Source organism: Opisthorchis viverrini, assembly GCF_000715545.1.
Source record: "Opisthorchis viverrini unplaced genomic scaffold opera_v5_144, whole genome shotgun sequence".
Taxonomy (NCBI): Eukaryota; Metazoa; Platyhelminthes; class Trematoda; order Opisthorchiida; family Opisthorchiidae; genus Opisthorchis; species Opisthorchis viverrini.
In genome coordinates this window covers 458,041-480,061 of record NW_008751800.1, presented here as the reverse complement: position 1 = coordinate 480,061, position 22,021 = coordinate 458,041, and the positions used below count along the sequence as shown (strand labels likewise).

Genomic DNA, 22,021 nt, shown 5'->3' with positions numbered 1-22,021 from the left:
TGGCTTCTTTTCTACAGGAACTAAGGGCCTTGAGGCAAGCCTCCAAGGACTGTAGCAGTCTCGTAACACCTGGAAGAGAGCCTCTATATATGAAAAGGCTTTGAGGAAGCATTGCTTAATAAAATGATTTCTAACAATGCTATATATTACTGCAAGTTTTTACTCTTTTCTAATGAGGTAAGACTCAGAATTGACGGATAGCCTTTTCTTCAGAGAAGCCCGATTCCAGCCAGATAGACCACTCTTTGAAGTAGGCCAACGGAAATAATCTTGTTCATCTTTACCGCGCCCTACAGTTTTCCGCCAGAAATCTCATGCGACAAACTGCCTTAGTGTAGTCTAAGCTTTATACATTCATAAGAATCAAGGGTTCGCTTGGCTAGAAACCATGGTTAGTAACAACTACCATATTGTGACAATAATGGACCCTCGCAAGAACTTTTGTTTAGTAGGCTTTAAAGCGAGTAAATACGATCGACGGATTAGTGACGCGTTGCATTCGTTCTCATCCCGGGTACCGCAGGTTACTCTAATGGATCAATGCCGATGAGTAGAAACTTGAGCGCTTCAGATTTACTTACGCCGATGGAGCAGAAAAATGACTAGGAACACTCCACTCTTAGTAGACAAATCACTATACGAAAAGCAATGGTCTAGCAATAAATAATGGCTGGTATCCCGAGGGAGTGGTCCATAGCTGAACTTGCTTACGTTGTTGCTGGATGATAGTGCTTCAAAAAGGACCGATGCGGATGGGTCGAATTGCCTCTAACGGTGCAGCAGTCCGCAGCCAAACTGCACTTTATGAGAAACAAGGCACAAATCAGACAGATAATCGTGCGGGAAAAATCTAAGATGTAAGGATGGTAAAAGTAACTCATCTCTTGCGTTATGTTGCTTCAGTTAACAGGACAATCAAACACCAAACGAGGTTGATCAGGGTGAGTGATGTTGGTTATTTCGCGTTAAGCAAGTTTTTCTGCTACCGAGTGTCAGGTAAACGGTCAGGTTATTGCGGATCCACTCAGACGAATGAGAGCTAGTTGCAACTGTGATACCAAGTCCCAAGGTAGGTACTTGTGGTATCAGCCGAGGCGGAGTGAACATTACTTGTGGGTATGCCGACTCCAACAGATGGTGGGTGCCAATACGTCTTAGTGATGGGGAGTCCGAGTAGGGTTTGGTAACATCATAAATGCAGCTGGTCGTCCATGTTATATATATTTCCTCTCATTTTTTCGCTTGCGCTAAATGTTTCTGTGTATTTGAAGAACACCCCAATATACAGCTTATTTTGTCGGGCGCCCTCAACTTTGTGCAACATGTTATCCTACTTTTCGGTTGGGCTCATTATAGCCGTCCGTTGGTTGCTTTTGACCAGATCACGTGGTGTATGCCAGCTTGGAATCCGCCTGAATTTTTCTGCGCATCCTGTCCCGTCAGTTATTATTTGTTTGTGGACCTGTGTTTGGCGTTCACTCGGACGACCTGATCTGTGGGATCTCATAATCCGCCGACCATGCTCTGAGGCCATAGGATGAGGAGACTTAAAATATCGAAATGTACCGCAATATGTACCTCAAAACTTCAAGAGTGTAGCACTTGACTTGGTAATGCGAGTGCCTGTTTCAGCGTCGGGTCTGTACACAGAATAATGCCGAGGTTTCCAAGGTGTTCTCAGTAAACAGCTAATGATTCAAATTTAGCATGTTTGTTGTTACAAATCCTAGCCAAGGTAAAGTTTCTGAGGTTTAACAAGCATCAGTATTCAGTTGAGTGTTAGGTAGTGCACTTCTGCTTCAGGGGAAGCAAATAACATAGGCAGTTATGTATTTCACCGTTTGTTTCTGCCCGATTCCTCAATAAGCCCATGTCGCAAACAGCGTCTAATTAACACTGAGGCATAAATGGATTATGAAAAGCCCCAGATTTATACAGGTTTTCTGACTTGCCGGTCATCAAGTTTTTATGGCCTCATGTCCCTTTCCTTGAAACTTCTGTACGAACTGTTCGCAAACTGCCACCATGCTTTAAAACCATGCGATTGCTTGACCAAATCGATTCGACCATGCATGGCATTACTCATTTCTTCCGTGAATGTTACTCATTAGGTGAGCTTAACACAACTGGTCGCTGGAATGAGTTGACCACAGCGGTGACCATTTGTCACTCCCAAGACAAAACTTGCTTTCAAGGTCAAAGTGCAATGAGATTTGTGTGTGCTAGATCTTTGTCAAGGTTTCGGAGAGCGCTTGAGTGTAACACCCAACAGCTCATTCAGTTGCACGTCCTGACGAAATTATTCGCACTAACAAGGCTAACAAATAAATTTAGTGGCCCAAAATAAATGAGATAAACTTTTTTTGAAATTTGTGGGTACCAATCCCTCTATTTTGCCTCATCATTCAAAGACTAAATGTAGTGATGAAGACGCCATCCAGGCGAATTCTTTTGCTTACCTCTTCTTGACCTACGAAATATTTGTGCTTCTTAACACAAAAGCCGGTATACAGTGCAAAGATGCACAGAGCGCTTGGTGTAACCCAACAGCTCATTCAGTTGCACGTCCTGACGAAATTATTCGCACTAACAAGGCTAACAAATAAATTTAGTGGCCCAAAATAAATGAGATAAACTTTTTTTGAAATTTGTGGGTACCAATCCCTCTATTTTGCCTCATCATTCAAAGACTAAATGTAGTGATGAAGACGCCATCCAGGCGAATTCTTTTGCTTACCTCTTCTTGACCTACGAAATATTTGTGCTTCTTAACACAAAAGCCGGTATACAGTGCAAAGATGCACGCCTGGTAGCATCTCTGCTTATGTGTTTGTTCACCTGGTTGGGTTTGTGAGACAGCCTGAAAATCGATGAGCAGTCTAACAATTTTAACCTTCAGTATGTTAACCTTCATGACACGTCTCTCTGCTTACTTCCAAGTAACACTAAGAAAGAACATTTCTTGCGTAACTTTCAGTGAAAAAGGCTATCCACCGATATTTTAACAGGGCTAGTCTTTGGAGTATCTAACTGTTTATTTGTCTTACGTAGCTCCCATAAAGTGAGTAGGAAAAGTGAGTTTTTAGGGCTGCTTCGGAGTAGTATAGTTCATTCAACTTGCCTGTCAGTTTTCTAGGTTGCAAAATCCTCTTTTCTATGCATTCGATTTTTATCCAACATAGGAAAATAATACACTTTGGTTACCAGTTTATAGTATAAATTAAAAGGCTGAAGAAAATGTTTTTAAATTTTGGTTCTATGTTTTTCATACTATTAAACTAGTAGAATTGGGGACATGACATGATGAAGATATAAACGCTGGGAACTCTTGATCATTAGTTAATATTTGAAAGACGTTGAAAGGCAGCTGGACATTGTATCCGCTGGTGGAAGTGTTGATAGCACCGTACTATGAATATATCAATAGTCCTTTAGTTAAATTACTTTGATTTTGCCATTTAGCATCAAGACTGAAGTTCAGTCCGAAATGGCCTAACCGGCTCAATATCAATATTATTTTCAGAGTTCTGCATGATGTCGTTTGTATTCGCAAACATGTCATTAGCAAATTAATTGTAAGGATCGTGCCACTCATCTGCTCTTTGAAAAAGGTTCAAGCAGCAAGGACGTTGATGCGACTCCAAGTTGTTTCACAAACAAAACACCGTGTGTACTGGCGCAGATTTTCTTTCTCACCAACCGTACTTGATATTAGGCTCCTATGAAAACAAGGGCTCAGCTGCTAGTTTACGTACATGGCTGTTTTTCGCCACGTTATTTGTTGACTATTGGCAAACGTGATAAGGCAAATTGCGTGTCTAGCAGGATTGCAGATTTGGCCAAATGCAACGGGTGAGCCCAATTTTCAAATCAAATAAGCGTGTTCACTCTCCACCACTGATACATGCCAGTTTGCATCAAAAACAAATAGGGATTGTCACCTGACCCACTGTTCTTATATCTGCAACGCTGACCAGCATATCCAGTTCATTTTGACTGCGTAAAAGTTCTAAGTCATTCTTTGGAAACAACCTGTTTGTTTTGCTCTCGAAAATAAGGATTCAACTTCCTACTGCTGCTGCAGAAACGTGCCACAGATGCGCGGTAACATGCGGTGGTGCTTAGGACAGATATTTTTCAAAAATTATGAATACAGGGTTTTTTCTAGTTTCTATTCAAAATTCGCGTCCTTTTGCTGACGTAACACATTTGAACTGTAGCATAATTTAACAGCGCAAACAACGGCATCTCATTTGCGGCCATATACACCCATTATTTGCCCTCATGTTCCCAGTAAAATCACAAAATTTGGCACAATGAAGGGTCCAAAACGAACTGAACAAACCTGATTCCAACCAGCGAGGAACCCAACAAAAAATTGGCAATAATTCCTACCCTAGACTTTTCCGTGATTTACATCTGTTCTCACCCAAACTTAGTGTCTGCAAATGATCAGTCCTATACAGACCACCACGCGATTTTTATGCGGTACATTAAACCAAGTGTTGTGAGTCCAGTTGTCTTCCCTTTGTGGGCTTAGGTTAACAAAATGATCAGTGTCACAGTTAGCAGAAGCTAATCAAAACGGGCACTACTGAATGTGTGTAAGTATCGTCTCCAGCATCATGTTCGAGTGCTTGATTCGCTATCGTAACAAAAAACATATAAATGCCGTTATTTGCACTATATTTTAAATGAAACTAGCGCCTTTTTTTGGGCATTTGGTACTATCTCAACGCCAGCAAACTGATTTCATTTATCGGGTGTTGTTTCTGTTTTTTCTCCCAAAATTCGTCAAGTAGATTGAGTGATCTGTTGAAACAATACTTACTTACCTTGTTATAATGTTCCTCCCTTCTGCCGTTTCAATTTCATCCGACCCAAACCGAAATCTCGGTAGTAAACTCCAGTTGTCCGTGGTATCCAGGCGAGTCCGTTTTCTATGAGCAGCATAAGGTTTGACAGAACTTTCATGCTGCCATTGAGGTCACTCCGCGTTGAAAAGACGAAAACCGCCGTACAACTCTTTCTCTTATATTCTTTAACCAATTCAAAAAAACGCAGTACATCGTCCACTATTAGTGAACCTCCGTCTATGACCACACCATTTCCGTATTGCGGCAATGGACATGTTTTCTCAGTAATGCACTATATTTAGCTTCACAGCGAGCCAAAATCCGGACCGTATTCATCTTCCTTATTATCTCTAAATTCATTTTTCGGAAGGCATTCTCGGCCGCGTTTCTGTGTCAAGTATTTCCGGCATATTAACTGTTACTCTTCAATCAACTTTAAGTCAATGGCCTGTTTTATCGTTCTTCAAAATGAAAAAAGATTTATTTGTTTCGCACCAGTTTCCAAACGATGCTTAAATGGAAGATTCACATGTTGCTTTCTTTGGTTCATCATAGCATTCCTTGATAAGTTGAAAACGCAGCCGGATCGTGCGTGCTTTAATAGTAATCGGGGAGTGAATAATGAATTTCACCATTGAGGTATTGTTTAAAAATGCAAAATGCATACACGCAAACAGGCTTCACTATTTCATATCTGTACGCCCATAGGTCTGAAGGATTTTTGAAGACTATTGGGTAGTCCCAGATCAGAAGCATTTAGTTCCTTGGGATAAAATTGAGGTTTGGTTTTTTGGGACAATATCAGGCAAGTGTCCAAATATGACGATTTTTTAATATTTTTTCATGCGTTTTTCCACTGGAGGATACCTTATCGAATTCTGAGACACGCTTTCCAAGAACCTGTCAAGGGATATAACGAAAGTCATTTTGCGTGTTGGGGTACAAAGAATCAGCGTGCTACAGTGATGTGCGGTATCATTTTCTGGTACTTTTCAGTTTCAATCCAGTAGTTATTCTCGAGTATCTTCGGATGAATCATATTGGTTTTCCACTTAACTGATGCTTTTCAAAAGCCAGTGTTTAGCAAGCAATCATCAAGCGAATGACTTCTGGTAGGCGCTGTGACGCCAAAATAAAAATGCTGCTCATCAGTTGGTTCAGATGGGGTATAAAATTTTTAAAAGAGGAATGATCTCTACTAATTTTTAGGTTACACCCAACATGCTTGTAATCGAGTTTCGTCATTTATTCACAAAACAGCTGCCTTGATAAGCAAATATAATATACTTATTTTGCACCGGAAATCTGTCCACCCGCCATGTGCGCAATCAGGTTAATCATTCCAGTGGATCAACAGGACCCCCCCCGGAAAGCGATCAACTGCAAACCATGCGGTCACACAGTAAGACGAATTTTTGCAGGAGGTCATAGCAAAAAGGTTTCCCTCAAAATTAAATTCACCTGCTGCAATTGCGTGACCCGAAGGGCTCAAACGTCTGGTCATTCTACCACACTTTTGCATTGGGCAGATTCTCACCCGCTAGATGGCCAGTCTTTATAACTATGATATGATCTGCGTTTCTTTTGGATATGAACAAGAGTGGAGTTTTTCATTAACACCATCGAATACCTTAGTCATAAAAAGGATTGTTATAACTGGACCTAGTAAAACGCGAGATTTGCGTTTCTTAACCGGCTCAAATAACCCAGAATATTTAAGTGGAATAAAGCTTTTGATATCTGCCTGTGACGAGTACTCATGTTCAACACACGCCTTACATAAACGAGAGATTTCTGCTGAGATTCATGTGAGTCCCTCGTGAAAATCAGGCCAATATGCAATAGAATGTATTTGTCAAATCTTACTGGCCATTCGAAGTCTTGGCGGCTTTGTCCTATTGAAAGGTGAGTGGTGCTCTCATGATTCAAGAATAGAAATAAGGTGGCCGACCACTCAGCAAAAACCGGCATACGGGTCTCATCAGGAAGGTGTAGTCACCTACTTACTGGTAAGTTGATTCTTTAATTGAGCACTAGTTTGTGTGAGATCCAAGTTGATGTTTATCAGAGACTAAACTGAATATATCAGCCGAATCTTCCTTTTCCAACATAAGTGGTGTGAGATCAATGAAAATGCTTCGACGCCTTGAATATCACCGGAAATAGAAAATTAATAAGCCTTCGGTCAAATACTATCATGGAACAGAGTTTCTGCTGATATTTATTTGGGCTACCGGTTAATTTCGATCTAAAGTGGGAACAGACGTTGCCTTACTCTCAGGTGATTAGAGAAAGTTGTTTTGATGTGGGTTTTCTGAAGTCGTCTATATACCTGTGAGACAACGACCGTTTTTGAAAAAAAAATTTCCAAATGTAACCATTCCTTTTTTTACCAAGGAACGGAATTGATCATTTTGGAAACAATCACCTTGAGTTAACTATAAACACATTCCTTAATGCAATCACCCTTTTTTGATACACCCACCTCAGCATTATTTTGTTTTCTTGAGCTGCATCCCTAACTTTCAAATTTTTAAAATTTGTCTTACTCATTCGTTAGCTTGGTGATCACAAAATACTGGTATTGCTCGAAAAGGGTCTATCGTATTACACATGATCCAACCGTGTATATAAAATTTCATTTGCATTTCCCGTTTTGTCTGTTGTCAAACTTAATCTCTGCTTTCTGATCAAATCAGGCTCCAGCATGACAACTGGACTGTCAATGTGTTTATCCACAACCATAAATCACAGTTATTTGGAGTGTGCGTATAAGGCATAAAATAAGTCACCTGAATTTAACGTGTGTTTGACAAAAAACCAAAACTCAAATTACTAAGATATTTCAACAACGCAACAGCAATCTACGGGTGTTTGGGGCATCACACCTATCTAACCTAATCTCCTTCTTGTGGAATAGAGGACGGTGCAAACCAGCGATCGTCAGGAATCCTGAAGCGTGACTTAAGATTTATCAATCATATTTATGAACAAAACTTGTGGAATCTAATATTTAACCACAAAAAAGCAATGACACCTCAATCCGCCGCCAATTAATCCAGTTGGCAGAAACCCTTTGGTAACTGATGCATTTGGCCAGATGGATATATCAGACGGATATATCAGTTGAAAACTCTCGCATAGGTTTACTACAGAAACTATCTGTTCAAACTCGGAGAAACGTTTTTAGCCACAAATCGCGGATAATACTCGATAGGAAGAGCTGAAATTCACACAACCATGTAGCACAGTCTTATGTTTTAAATGCTATTCAGCATTTATTTCCAACGCAATATCATTCATTGTACACCCCAATAAACAGAATTACAACTGTAGTCCGAGTATCCAAAGCACTGAATTTCACAGGAGGAATCCAAAATGGACTCCTTTTTTTCTCGTAGGAGACGGGTTTTCTATTTTTTGATCAGTAATGCTAATAAAAACACACGGATAGTCAAAGTTTTTGGATTCCTCGTAATATTCAACATTGAAGACCTTTGTGACACCTTCCGGCAATGCAACTTGATGAAGCATTTTGTTATTCTTCACGATACTTATGAACTAAATCTGTAAACCGGCGATCTGAATAAAATTCCAAAGAGATTGTAGTGTGAAATCTTAAGGTATAATAACCATTTAGCTGTTTCTCACCAGAGGTGACGTAGAACATTCAGAGCTATCTTCAAACTGCCCCTGAGATACCTTGGAATTAGGGTAGGAAGGCGATTATAAAAAATTACAAAATGTCTCATCATAGGCATGATAAATGTTTATAAACCCGAAATTATATTTTCGATCAGGCTATTTTTTAGGTGTTCAGAGTTGTTTCCGCAACATTATTCACGAAGCAATAGATACTCTTTGCAAACGAACTCAAGTTTCATGACGAATTTAAACAGCTTTCCGGATAGAGTAATTTCACTGGTTACTGAGTTCGAGCGGTTGCACTAGTCTCTTGTTTTGATTGAGATTATCCGGATAAGACTTCTCTGAAAAGAAATTGTGGATTCAACTGAGGTTGTTTATTCAGGTTTTGAAAATTGAGAAATGCAAAATGGTGCCTTAGGAAAAGAGGGAATAGAACTGTCGCCTAATCTATTGAAACTAGATTTAGGATGATTTCTAGCCACAGTGGCATTGTGTTTTCAAACTCAATTATTTTGTAAATTGCAGACTGAAGTGACTAAAATTTACAAACGCTTTATCCTGGCACAATTCCTTCACTGCACGTACGGCAACGCGGCAAAAGGTTATACAACTTTATTTCAGATAACTTCATAAAATATAATTTGACGGTGTATTATATTAAATTTTTGATAGTCCGTTATCATCTGTAAAATAATGATATTAGTAAGCATGCCATATAGATCTGATGATTCCCGTTCGTGGCAAAGTTGATGCATTTATTTCCTTTAAATAACCGTCCTTAAGATGTTAATTCATGATTGTCCGGGCGTCTTCCTCAATAAATGTCTTGTGGGGTGACCGTCTTCAACGAGAATTATTCAAAATCGTAAACACAGGTCCTTCAATTGTACCATGACCGTTAAAATCATACTTAGGCTTTGTGTACTCAGTCATAATTAACTGATGAAGACCCACAGGGCTGATGTATGCTTTCCCAACTGTGACGCACGAGCAGATGTTCTGTTTTGTGAAGCCAAGGCATGTCGATCTGGTACTTTTTCAAACATCTGTTTGTCCGTTGATCTGTGGAATGAAAGGATAAAGCACTTCCGTTCTCAAAATTTGTTGCTGCGTTCAGTCATAATATCATCTTTTAGTTTATACTGCATAGTGTTAGTGTGCTCCAGAGGTAGATGGGAATGAGGACTTATTTTGTAGCTGAGTTTTGGACAACGTCATGTTAACAACGGTCAGTATGTCATAGCAACCAAACAAACGGGGCAATTCAGACAAAATCCTAAGACCAAAGCGCTTAGTAGTTCATCTTCAATTGATTCAATGTAGGATCGAAAAGGGGAAATGTCGGTGGACATAGGGAGAATAATGTTCTAATTTGGTCAAAGTCCCGATGCAACGACATAAATCTCTACCCATAAAGCTGCTCGAGACTTTTCGATAGCCCATGACTGGTTTTTCCCTTCTAGGGGCTCACCAGATGGGCGCGGTCCCTCAGGTTCCACTGACCTTATGTTCTACCTGAACCCAAACTGCATGAAATTAGACATGTACACTTATCTACATACCAGTTTGGTTTTGATGGGAGACCTAACTAGAATCCACCTAGATCTACCGTCCATAGTTTTATTAGGTGAATCTTTCGTCAAAACCTAATTGGTCTTCAGATAAGTGTTCTTCTAAAAGAAGAACACACAAACACCGTCGGAGAACAGGACAATAGCCAAGATAACGCTGATCTTCTAAAAGTGAATATTTATTTTATTATTGTTTATTTATTCATTATTTATTTTTATTGATTTATTGATTTATTAATCATTGATTCATCTGATAATTTGTATACTGTTAAAAGAAGGACACCTCTCTTGTGTGCATAAATCCACTTGTACGCGTGAAAAGCGACTAAATAACGAGTCTACTTTCATCCACCGTCTCCACTTATTCACTAAATTCATATGTATGTTGTCCGTTAGTGTGGGTTTACGTAATTTAGACGAACTAATTGTCAAATGAATATACGTATGTCATTCGTGACCTTTTTGACAGAATTCAGCAAAACTAGGCCAAAAATAATAGCTAGCCTGCTCATTTTTGAAAGGCACATATGTCCTACGACATTGTCTGTCAACGATGGGCTAACACCAAATTTTATCTCGTAAAACACGAGTGTGTAGTGGATAAAATACAATACAATCATCCAGTAACAGAGAATAATTCATAATTACTGTGACTGCTAGGAGAATCCACGTTTGTGCTTTGAAATCCTTCTGGATATCTGATAATCAGGTGATGACTTCATCGACAACAATTCAATAACGAATTGTCAGATAAAAAACCTGAGTAATGTATAAAGGCATCTTAAAATAAGTAATCATGGAAACTCTTTTTAGAGTTTAGTTCGCCTTTCTATGTTGGGATATCAGTTATTGGATTCTGATATCCCGTTTTTTGGTGATAGAGGCAGAGTATGGACCGGCAAACAATCAGAATGAAATTAATTCCTACTAGATGTATTTGCTAATTATTATTACGCTGATTCCGATTTCAAGCTATGCTCCGAAACATAAGACTTCCTTTTCAAAAATTTAACATTTACGTGCATGGTCATTTTTGGAAGACTCTTGAGCCATTTAGCGTTTTATCATTTTCACTACGGTCGTTCTATCATCACTTTCACTTTCTTGTAATGATAATACATACTTGCGACACCTCAGTTTCTGTCTTGATGGAATATCCTTTGAGAAGCTAGTTTTGACGTTCGGAAGTAGCGGGTTGACGTCCGTCAACAAATGGGACACCTGAGGTCATACTGTCTTTTTATTGCGCCTGGTAGTGTGTGCATTTGACGTCATGAACGACGTCACGCTAGAAAGAATATATGTGCTTGCATGAATATGGTCAGTCTATCACGTTGAGTTTATCACTAAAAAAGTATCGACTGGTATTCCATAAAATGAAACTGTTTCAAATTATTTTCTTGTCATACATATTTCACTCCTCAACGTTTACGTGAACCCTCGATGTAGCTCATTAAACTCACGTTTATCAGTAGATTTGGTCTAAGAAAATGGTCAATGGAGATTACTTCTTCTTTGAAATAGAATTTTGCTAGAGGGAGTGGATTGAAATGCCCCTGACATTTTGCCTATGTGACAGCTTGCAGAGCTATCAACAACTTCCATCAAATTGGGGATAATTATTGTCTTCACATTCCTGACCAATTGTCTGTTCGAGAATACATGTGGAGTAGATTTTAAGAAGACGGTTTTGCTGGGTGGCAAAATCATTCTGGTTATATTCTCAAGTCTACAACTTTTGCATGCAAACAAGTTAAACCCAGGTAGTGTCTCATGCACACAACTTCGAAAAATCACTAGATAACGCTTTGAACAAACGTTAACTCGGATTTCATTACTAAGTAGATTTGAAGTACATGTAGATGTAGGTTCAGGCTGATTCAATCATTTAGAATACGCACTGAACTTTAGATGATACTTTCTTGAATGCCACGAGCTCACCGTTACATATCAGTTTTACAAAGCTGCCGGGATGAACTTTGCAACTTTCAGGAGTTTTGACTCAGATTGCGCAACACTGTTCTACTGTAGCATAACAAAGTGCACCAGGACGTGCCGAGGAATCAAAACCACTTGGCTGATTGGCTGTCAAGACCAGAGGCTGAAGATGAGGCTCCCAGGATCAGGTTTGCGGTCAATAGCCTCGTCGTCGAACTGGATCGTTGTGTACAGCAATTCGGAACCAAAGCATGCAATTCACTTGGAGACTGTATTGAAGCGGATCCGGGGGTTGACCTGTGGATAAATGAAGTCAAGACACAGCTCCCTCGGAGTTCGGTGACACTGCTGGGGCATAAAATGGGTCACGGATTGTTTAGCCAACTGCCAGAAAAATTAGCAAAGATCGAGGACTGTGCTGTTGCCAATTCAAAGCGGACTCTACGGCAGTTTTTTTGGACCAGCAGCATACTACAGCAGGTTTGTCAAGAAATTCAACACGGTTGCTGCTCTACTGTACAACTTGCTCGGGCAAAATAAGGAACTCAAATGGACCAGGGGAGTACATAGGGCTTTCGAGCGTGTAAAAGCGCGCATGCTGGATCAGTAACTGACCCTCAAACTGCTCAGGGTTGGAGAGATGTTCACTGTTGCAACGGACGCTTGTGATCGCGGTATTGGCGCAGTCCTAAAGCAGAGGAATGAAGTTATCAAATATGCCATTCGTGTCCTATCTAACGCTGAACAGAAGTACTCGACCACTGAAAAAGTATGTTTAGCGACCGTCTGGGCCTTGGATAAGTGGATGCCATATCTGTTTGGACAAAGATTCCATATTGAAACCCATCACAAACCCCTGAAGTTGATCAGGACCACCAGATATGCTCGCGGAAAGCTCGCGCTGTTCACTCAGGTTGCAAGAGCACGACTTTACAATCCAGCACGTGCCCGGGAAGGAGAACCACTTGGCTGATTGGCTGTCAATACCAGAGCCTGTAAATGAGGTCCCCAGAGTCATGATTGGGACCAATGGTCTCATCGTAGAACCAGAGCCCGAAAGGTTTGTGCAACTGCAACGGCAGGATCCTGTGTTACGGAAGGTTGCAGCCGTCTCGTTGGATGAAAGGAGCATTGAAAACTGAGAGGGAGGTAGGGAATTAAAAACGTTCCAGAGTCACTCTGATCGGCTGAGGCTGAATGAAGCAAGCATAATTTCCTGGAACGCCACCGATTCTGATGTTATGCTGCCCATGATACCATGCGTCTTGAGATGGAAGCTTATTGTCCAATGCCATGAGATGGCACACACAGGATGCATCAAGACATATGACTTACTTCGGCAGAGGGCCTACTGGCCCAGGACGAGAAGTGAGGTGATGGATTATCTGGTGTCCTGTAAGCAGTGCCAACTGATGAAAGAGGATATGACAGGGGCAACCCATCCAATGAAACCTATTCCTGGCAATGAGCCAGTCAAAATCATAGCTAACCTATTCCGGCAATGAGCCAGTCAAAATCATAGCTGTCGCGAAGGAATTGCGTGGGGGATGTTTCAGGTGTCAATGTTGGATCCTCGAATTATGTTTGAATCTGTCAGGTGTTTTATTCCAATAGTCTTTAAATATACTCTCAATAAACCTTATATTTGCCCCAGTTTGATTAGATGTAACGGATATTTATATTCAGCAAGTTTGTCGAATCTCCAAAGGTGCAGTAAATGGGACTGAAATGAGTGAAACCGGATTAAGATGGTTTGTGAGCCATCATGAGGTACAGTCCCACTTCTTGGAAAATTAGTCAAACAATGGATTATTGACGGCTGCTGCACGCGCTTAGTGGCATTTTTCTGATGAAATTACTCTGCCTCGTTGCACCTACCTGCCTCGATTCTAGAGTTTTACGAGAGCGTATTTGTTGATTTCTAGCAGCCAATCAAGTTGAACATTTAGATGGCATTCGGAGGACCACTGAATTCAGCATGTTGCTCGGAACCCATAGAATTTGTATAAATGCCCCATATTGTTTATTGTTAGTCTCCTCTCACAGAAATTTATGGGTGGTGTTCTGTTCTCTGAGCTTACCGATACACCGTGAGGATTTTTGTCACTACTTAAGGCCGCGTCATTGTTTTGGCGTGTGTCCCCGTTTAGCAGTGTCAATTAAATTGCGTTGAGTAATGTATTCTTATTTATACAAGTCACGTTGGACGTGGGTTGACCTAAGTTTGGCATGGGGTGATTGATTGTGTTGGTTCGTCAGTTGGCCCATTCTCTGACTGGTTGATACCCAGACCTTCAACTTGTCACCTGTAACTGCCGCGCACTAACGTTCATTCTGTCGGTTTTCAAGTTGCAAGTAAGCAGGCTGATCTACCCGTTTGATAGCCTACTCTATGAGAATTCCGGATTACTTGAATTAAATAACAGTAATTATGTTTTGGATAAACTCGCTCACTAAACTGCATGGGAGTTTTCTTGGGTACAACAAAAGTTCATTTTACGGCTGAATTTTTTTCAATTTAATTATTTAAATAATACTTACCCGATTGGGGGTAATGCCAAGAGGTCCTTCAAGGCATACTTAAATGAAAACGATAGCGAATAAAACAGAAATGGCAAGTCGCATATTATGTGGATTGCAATTGACATCATTTGATCGAATCACTTCGAAGTTCGTTTCGTTATCAATAGAAAATCCCTTTAGAGAATAAGTCCAAGGTAAAATGAAGTCTTTGGTGTGATGCCAGTTGAAGAGTTAAAGAGTATTCTGAACCTCAAGAACTTTCGCATATTGTGAGCGCCCTGATCAAAACTCGAAATTTATTATAAAAAATGGTCTAACCGGTTGTTATTTTTCATAAACAAATTGTTTAATTCTGTACAGTTAACAGCTCAAATTTGTACTCGTTGACTCAATATGGACAATATGCAATTATTGTCGGTCATCGTGGAGCTTATATAACCAAAGATGAGTACGATACAAAGCTAATGACTCAGACATATCTGCAAGAATACGATCAACACAGGGGCTCGTCGATCCCACTGAACTATTTTTCTGATTGCACAGAACTTGGTTCAGTGTTAACCTCAGCTCATACGTACACCTCACGATGTTCATTATTCTTCATTACTGCTATTCTGGGTTCCCGCACTTTAGTTTAAAGATGGCAGTAAAGTTCAAGCAAACCTTGATGGTAAACACAAAGTTTCAAAGCATCTCAAGAAATAGCACGATAAGATGCAGGTTTGTTTCTTATTAGGGCTGACTAGCATTGCATATGTATCACCACGGTTTGAAATCCACACATTTGTTTTGCGAAACGAGCGTGTTTCCTCTACTCTATAATCTCCCGCTAGATGCAAGTGAATTATCGGTTCTGAACGACGAGCAAACCAACTTCATTGCTAAATCGTGAACGCGATCACCCTTGTCCCCGTGGCGGGATGTGTTACGACAAGATGAGGACCGCTCAGATGATGGTGATGTGAAATTGTATTATATAAATTCCGGGACCACCTCCAGCTAAAGTGAGGTGCAATACACTCAGATTACTTGGGTGTTTTCCCGCATGCCCGAAAATGATTGATCTGCTGTAACAAACCTCATATGATGTTTCTCGATGTTTCTGTTCTTGTCTAATAACCAAGTGAAACCAAATCACAGCCAGAGAGGCCGAATTTTTACGAAGGTTGTTAGTTTTATCACGTGAAAACACCGTCATTATGCACATAAATTCAAGTATTTCCTGATTTGTGAAAACTACGTGTACTATAGCTGAGATACGAGGTCAACCTTCTAAACGATAACTATGATAATGTTTATCTCACCATATAATGCATCGTCTGTAGTACAGAATTATTTATAACAGTACTTTTGGCCGTGTTTCATACAAATCGGCGAACCCGGTTGTGCATCAGGTGAAGACAAACCCACTTTTCACTTGAATGTCGAAATTCGACGCTCACTATAGTAAAAAGAAAGTTGCCAAAATCAACTGGCTAGCTATATTATCTAAGATTCCGTTTTCAATACTTGCCTAATTGATGGAGTTTAGCAAAACCGGCGTGCTGACAAACTTATAATCCAGGCACAGTTTTATTTATCGTATACAAACCGAAGAATGGCGCAGTGCACTACAGGATTCAATATTGATACATTTCTTACTGAACACACTAAAGCTCAAATGGAATGGATAAACATTCGTTTTTTTATCACCAGTACCCACGTGTGGTGTAAGGGTGGATACTACTGATAAGGCATGTGAGTAGTATGTGGTTCTCTCATAAATCTTCGCGTCTAACGAAAAATGAGGTGTATCACGGAGTTTGCGGCATTGCCTTGTAGCATTCATTTAGATTTGAGCGATAGTCAACGAGTCTTCAGGAAGTTCAGGAAGCCGCTTTCGAGAAGAAGATGCATACTTAGTTTTCACAAACAAGATACATTTGAGAGGTTTATTCTCTGTCCACTAGTCTGTAACTGTTCAGTTGGTGTTTTTCAATGAAATACTCCGCCACAATGACCTTCTTCCTTTTCACTGTTGTCGAAGACCTGAAGCCGTCCTAGTTCCGCTTCCTGAAGAGGCCAACTTTCTCGGCCATATAGCATAGCAGCCCGTACACTAGTTTGACTTACCTCTCCTTTGTCTTAAATGTGCTACTTTGCCTCCCTAGATAACCGAAATTAGTGAACGTGGCCTGAGCCCTAGCGATTCGCAAATTGGCCTCATCAATAACACTGCAGTTAAAGCCAACACAACTTTCAACGTAAGTAAGACGCTTCCGCAAGTTCCAGTACATCTCCTTGAATTGTGAAAGGTCCGTTCAGTGACCGCATCTCTCGGAGCATGACCCTAAAATTTATGAGCGCAAAGTGCATAACAAAATGCGGGACGAGGATTGGTGGAAATGAGTATTCGTGTCCAACCCCTAACCATCTCAATGTATGAAGTTCAAAAATACAAAGACCTTTGTAATGTACTACTCATAAGGTTGCTGAAAACCCATCGACAGTCCACGACCGGTTTCGCCCTTCTTGGGGCTCGTCAGGTAGGCGCAGTCCCCGGGTTTCTGTCAACCTTATGTTCTACTTGAAACCAAATTGCACGAAATTTGCGAATATTCACTCATTTGCAAACCATTCTGGTTCTTTCGAGAGATTCACTTGGAACCCAGCTGAGAACATCATAAACGAGAGATTCAGCTGGGTTCCAAGTGAATCTCTCGAAAGAACCAGAATGGCTTGCACAAAGACCTTTTTTATCAACTTATTCCCCAGTCCTATGGTAAGGTTTATGCTATCAAAAACTAAAAATTTCGACTGAGTAAACCGGTTAGGACATGCTACTTTAGTCCAGTGACTAGTGTTCCGTTCTTTCGTTTTATAGGAAAACTTACGGAAGAGTGGATGCACGTTAACTTCATCCAATAACCACAACAAGACAGTAATGAATTCTCTTCAGGCCGTGTGGAGCAGCAGTTATAGTGGTAGACAAATAAATTTTTGGCAATAAGCAAACTTTAATGGAAGTTCCCTGTATACTCCCTTCTGAACAGTCTCAGTATTTGTGAAGTAACTATAAGCTGTGGGATGACCTACTGTTTGTGTACAGAATTAGGGGCTCAGAGACAAGTCAAGATTTTCCTTCTTGAGAGCCGGTTTATGCAGCCATGAGGCTGTCAAAGAAAGAAATCACTACTGAAATCGCTCACAAAATTTAACAACTGAAAGCGAGATGCACCTCTGAAGTAGACGACGTACAGTGGATCCCGAAATCATTCTGTGAATTGTGTTAAAAATATGAAAAGTGTATTTCGTGTATTAAAGGTGGAATTAAGTGTAGACAATGGAGAGCGATAGGGGGACGTGGAACCGGACATTTTTTTTGTTTTATCATGAAATCTGAAAATTTTGATCAAGATTTTGTCAGTATGGCTAACTTAGGCCAGAGAACCCTCCTTGCTTGGAATATCAACACTTTATATCTTGAGAGTTTCCAGAACTTTCGATCCCACAACTTTCCGGTTAGTAATTGAAAATCAAACCTTTCGACCGAGAGGCTGACCAATGGTACGGTTGGCTTTTGAATGAAACGGTCTGGACGTATAAAATGGCTGGTTGGGGAAGACAGGCGCCGCAAGTTTTAATAGAAGTTATCAAATATGCCAAGTCCAACACACTGAATGCAAAATGTGTACACCAAAGTATCTGCAGATATCACAGGCGAAACCTGATGATCGATAAAATGGCCATTGATTTATTCACCGAGCCTGGCTACTGGATTGCGAACGTTTCGTCCCCAGTCGAGGAAACATTGTCAGTGGGCAGTTGAGTGGGTGCTTCCTCCGTGTCTGACTGCGTTTATATAGTTTCTGAGGATTTTCTAATATCCTGTTATGTGATTGGTTAATTGGTATACACTTTTCCTGTAGTATTATTGGCCCATCGTGATTTGCGCCACGTTGTGGCCTGTGTATCTCGTGTGCCATTTCTTAGTTGAATGGTTGTTTTGGCGTGTTTCACGCGGTTTTCGATTAACACTTTGTCGGTCGGTGTTGCGTTGTGGTCTTTCTTCCTTGAATTTATTTGGTTTTGATGGCGACTTCTATTTTAGGTAGCTTCCTTGCTTCAGTCTGATTAACTTCTTGTAATTCTGCGCTTGATGTGGTTTTTCCTTCTTGTTTTCGCCAATTTGGTTGCAGGCGGATGGTCAACTTGTCGATTTAGGCGCCTGGTCAAGCTGGTGCTTGCAGATGCACATAACCCCATCACAAATAAGAGAAAATACTCAGTGAACATAAGGCAGCCTGCCGGAGGACATTGGAACCCGAAACAACTGGGTATTGCGGTAGAACGAAGAGCCAGGTCCACCGCCAAAAACAAGGGAGGCTATCTTGAAAACAAATCGACTAAGCTTGTTCGCAACCGAGAAAAGTAAATCAACCACGATTCTTGTATAGAGAACCTCTCCAACAGACAGCCCACCGAAGCACGACAGAATGTTCTAATCAGGAACTAGAGTTCTACACATAGGACGCCACGAACCTAGAATACCTAGCTACTCTGGAGGCTGCTATGAAGTACATTCAACATCTTCGCGAAACCGTAGTCCCAGCCGTCACACGCAACACAGCATTCATTGCCGTATCCAATGAAGAAAAGGAAGCAATGAACAAGCTAAAGATCGAAGAGACATCACCATTCTGCCGGCTGACAAGGAACGCCTGACAGTCATCACGGACAAGCCGGACTACATCAATAAAATGAAAGACCTACTGAACGACATGACAACATATCGCCGCATCGGGAATGAGCAAAGCAAACAACTTGCGGACAAAATCAATACTTAGTTGTTTGGTCGACGCCGCAACAGCTGTCTCCCTCTAATGGTGTAAAAAGACCATTTATCTCGATCGTTGTAAGACGTTTAAATGTCAGACTTAATACAAGGGAGTCCGAATTCCAAACACACCTAGATTCGGGCTAATAACCAAAAAATAATAAATCAGGCAGCGGTTGCAACCGTCACTTCTAGGAGAACCGGAATGAAAGTGAGTTAACGAATGACGAGATTAATTCAGCAATTATGTTCAAGCACAGAGTAACTAAAAATGGCCAGAATACATAACCTGATGGCTTGAGATAGGATTTCAACTTCGAAGATAATAATAGTTTGCGTATTATTAAAATAACTGAACGTATGGTACCGGCATTTCCCACCTCTGTACGACTTGACCAACTTTCTTGCGTCATAAATTGAAGTTCTGTATGAAACATTTTCAACAAACCGCTTAGGATCTTATCGAAAATCAAAGAACCAGTTGGAATCCCGCAAGCAGTTGACAGTTTCGTGACAAGAAAAGCTTTGCGTCTGAGGATGCTAGCGAATCAAAGTAGTAATATAAGAGCTTGACCACATTCATTTTGGCCATTTAGTTTTATGGAGCGATGTCAAGCTGACAACTCGTAATCTAGTATTATTGGTGTGATTTATACACAAACTTTCTCTTAACTTTCATAACCACTTATACACGGGACGTCCAGCGGGCAAAGTGTTTATATACTGCTAAGCTAGGAAAAAGCAGTTTCACCCTCATGTGATTGCTCTGGGATAAGTGTATTCGAGCTACGTACAACGGTCCTGAAAAATAAGTCTTCGTGCATATCATATAATTATATACAGCGGATAACTTGTAAACTCTTTCAAAGTGGATACCTTTGTGTGAATTGTGGCTTGTGATATCGTCGACATATTCTATTCGCGAAACTATTCGAAGTAAACCCCATGTTTCGCTTACGCATACTTTCACTTAATTACAGAGTGCTACTTTTCTGGTATTTGGAATCAGAATCGTCTTGGAAGGACAACTTTTACTGCACACTGTTTTTATTGGCCGTGTATGCGTGGAGAAACAACATCTCTTCTAACCGTTTGACTAATGAGACAGTAATTAGCATACTTTTCACTACCCAGTCTGTCATTCTCAAAATTACTGTTTTCTACCAGTGCTCCTTGCAATCTGGGTGGTTTCTGTCTCCCCAAATGAAGGACGTTTCCTCAATTTGATGTCTCCCTGTCCAGACACAGTGGGCCCTATCAATCGCAGGATAGACACAGGAAACTGAGCTCAGTATGGAGATAGCTATAAACCCGCTAAGCTGATTTATTCGTGTACTGGTACTGGTACTCTTTACTAAAAAATGGTTTGATGGACAAACGCACCTGCTGTTACTCAAATCTCGCTTGCGGTGCACGAGAATCAATGGCAGACAGTCATCATTGGTCAGCTGAATTTGTGGAAGAGGTATCATTTGACAAACTTTGTCTTGTAAAAAAATTTCATTTCATACCACGCTCTAAATACCAGCCCCCCAAAAAACGGCTTATCCTGTCTAATTTTGCTGAGTGACTTATTCGGCAGCTAAGGTGGCACACAAAGCTAGCATGAACTATTCTTTATTTCTCACCTGCATTGTCTCCCTATCAGGGGAGGTGGAGAATTCAGTGCATCTGGTCCAGATTTAAGGTATTTCGTCACTAAAGATGATGTTATTCCGGTTATGGTTCACGGTTGCGTGAGTTTCCTCCTAAACGTTGGTGTTATCTGAGGTCTTGTGGGCCCAACGCGCTTTTTCGACTTCAGGGGTTGCACGACTTAGTATGCCGTACACCAGTATATCACCCACCCAGACACCAAGTATTTCCAAAACCAGGATGTCGTTGTATTTGAAATTAAAGCAAGACGAATCACTGGCTATTCATATTGTTTCGAATAAAACATGGAAGGTCCTTTTCGCCTCCTCATGGCGGTTGTATTTGCTCTATAGAGTTGCATTGCATGGCCTTCGGACTGGTTTCTTGAAATGCAATATCAAGCACACAAACGCCACAGTCCTGACTGTTTTCGCAACACTGAAGTCCGTGAGAACAAGTGAATGGTTTGCCGATAGTATTGTGAACCTCGGAGTTCCTACGCTTGACGTGATGATTGAGCTGAAACTACAATGAATGCGAACTGCTTGACACGACACGATGGTCCCACAATTTTGTCGCCACCAACCAGCTTGTCTTTCTTGTGGCTCTGGAAGCTGGGGTCTTCACAATAGGTTCAAGTACACACTATTCCAGCTGGGTTTAAGTTTGGAACCGAAAGTCACTTTGGGAAAACTGCTTTCGTGAAAGACAGTCTGGTCCCATAGTTTTGTCAGGCAGTGGCCCGCCAGGGTATCAGAAATGATTTTTTTGGGAAACTCTACGAACTCTTGAGGATTTTAGAAGATCGCTCAACAAACATTACTCCAAAGGCGATCAGCTAATATACAGATATTTGGTCTCCTTTTGAAGACCTATTCAGTATAAATCCTGGGGTAAACTTTTCTTTCTCTTCAGCTTGTCCTCAACTTGCTCAATAAACAGTGTCGGTTTTCTTCAATATGACTACCGCCGCTATCAGATTTTTTTTGTTTCATTGATCCGTCTTATTTAAAATGTGTATGACTTTGGTCATC

At 40.7% G+C, this 22,021-nt stretch overlaps 1 protein-coding gene across 1 annotated transcript; it reads left to right on the top strand.

Moving 5' to 3' along the window:
• Positions 1-6,702: 6,702 nt before the first annotated feature.
• T265_06720 (hypothetical protein) lies at positions 6,703-19,240 on the top strand (the record flags this gene model as incomplete). The annotated part of the gene is made up of 5 exons (XM_009172057.1): positions 6,703-6,761; positions 6,799-6,865; positions 12,125-12,493; positions 16,687-16,779; positions 19,046-19,240. 5 exons carry the CDS (start codon positions 6,703-6,705, stop codon positions 19,238-19,240), a joined length of 783 nt encoding a protein of 260 aa, XP_009170321.1.
• Between the last annotated feature and the right edge of the window lie 2,781 nt (positions 19,241-22,021).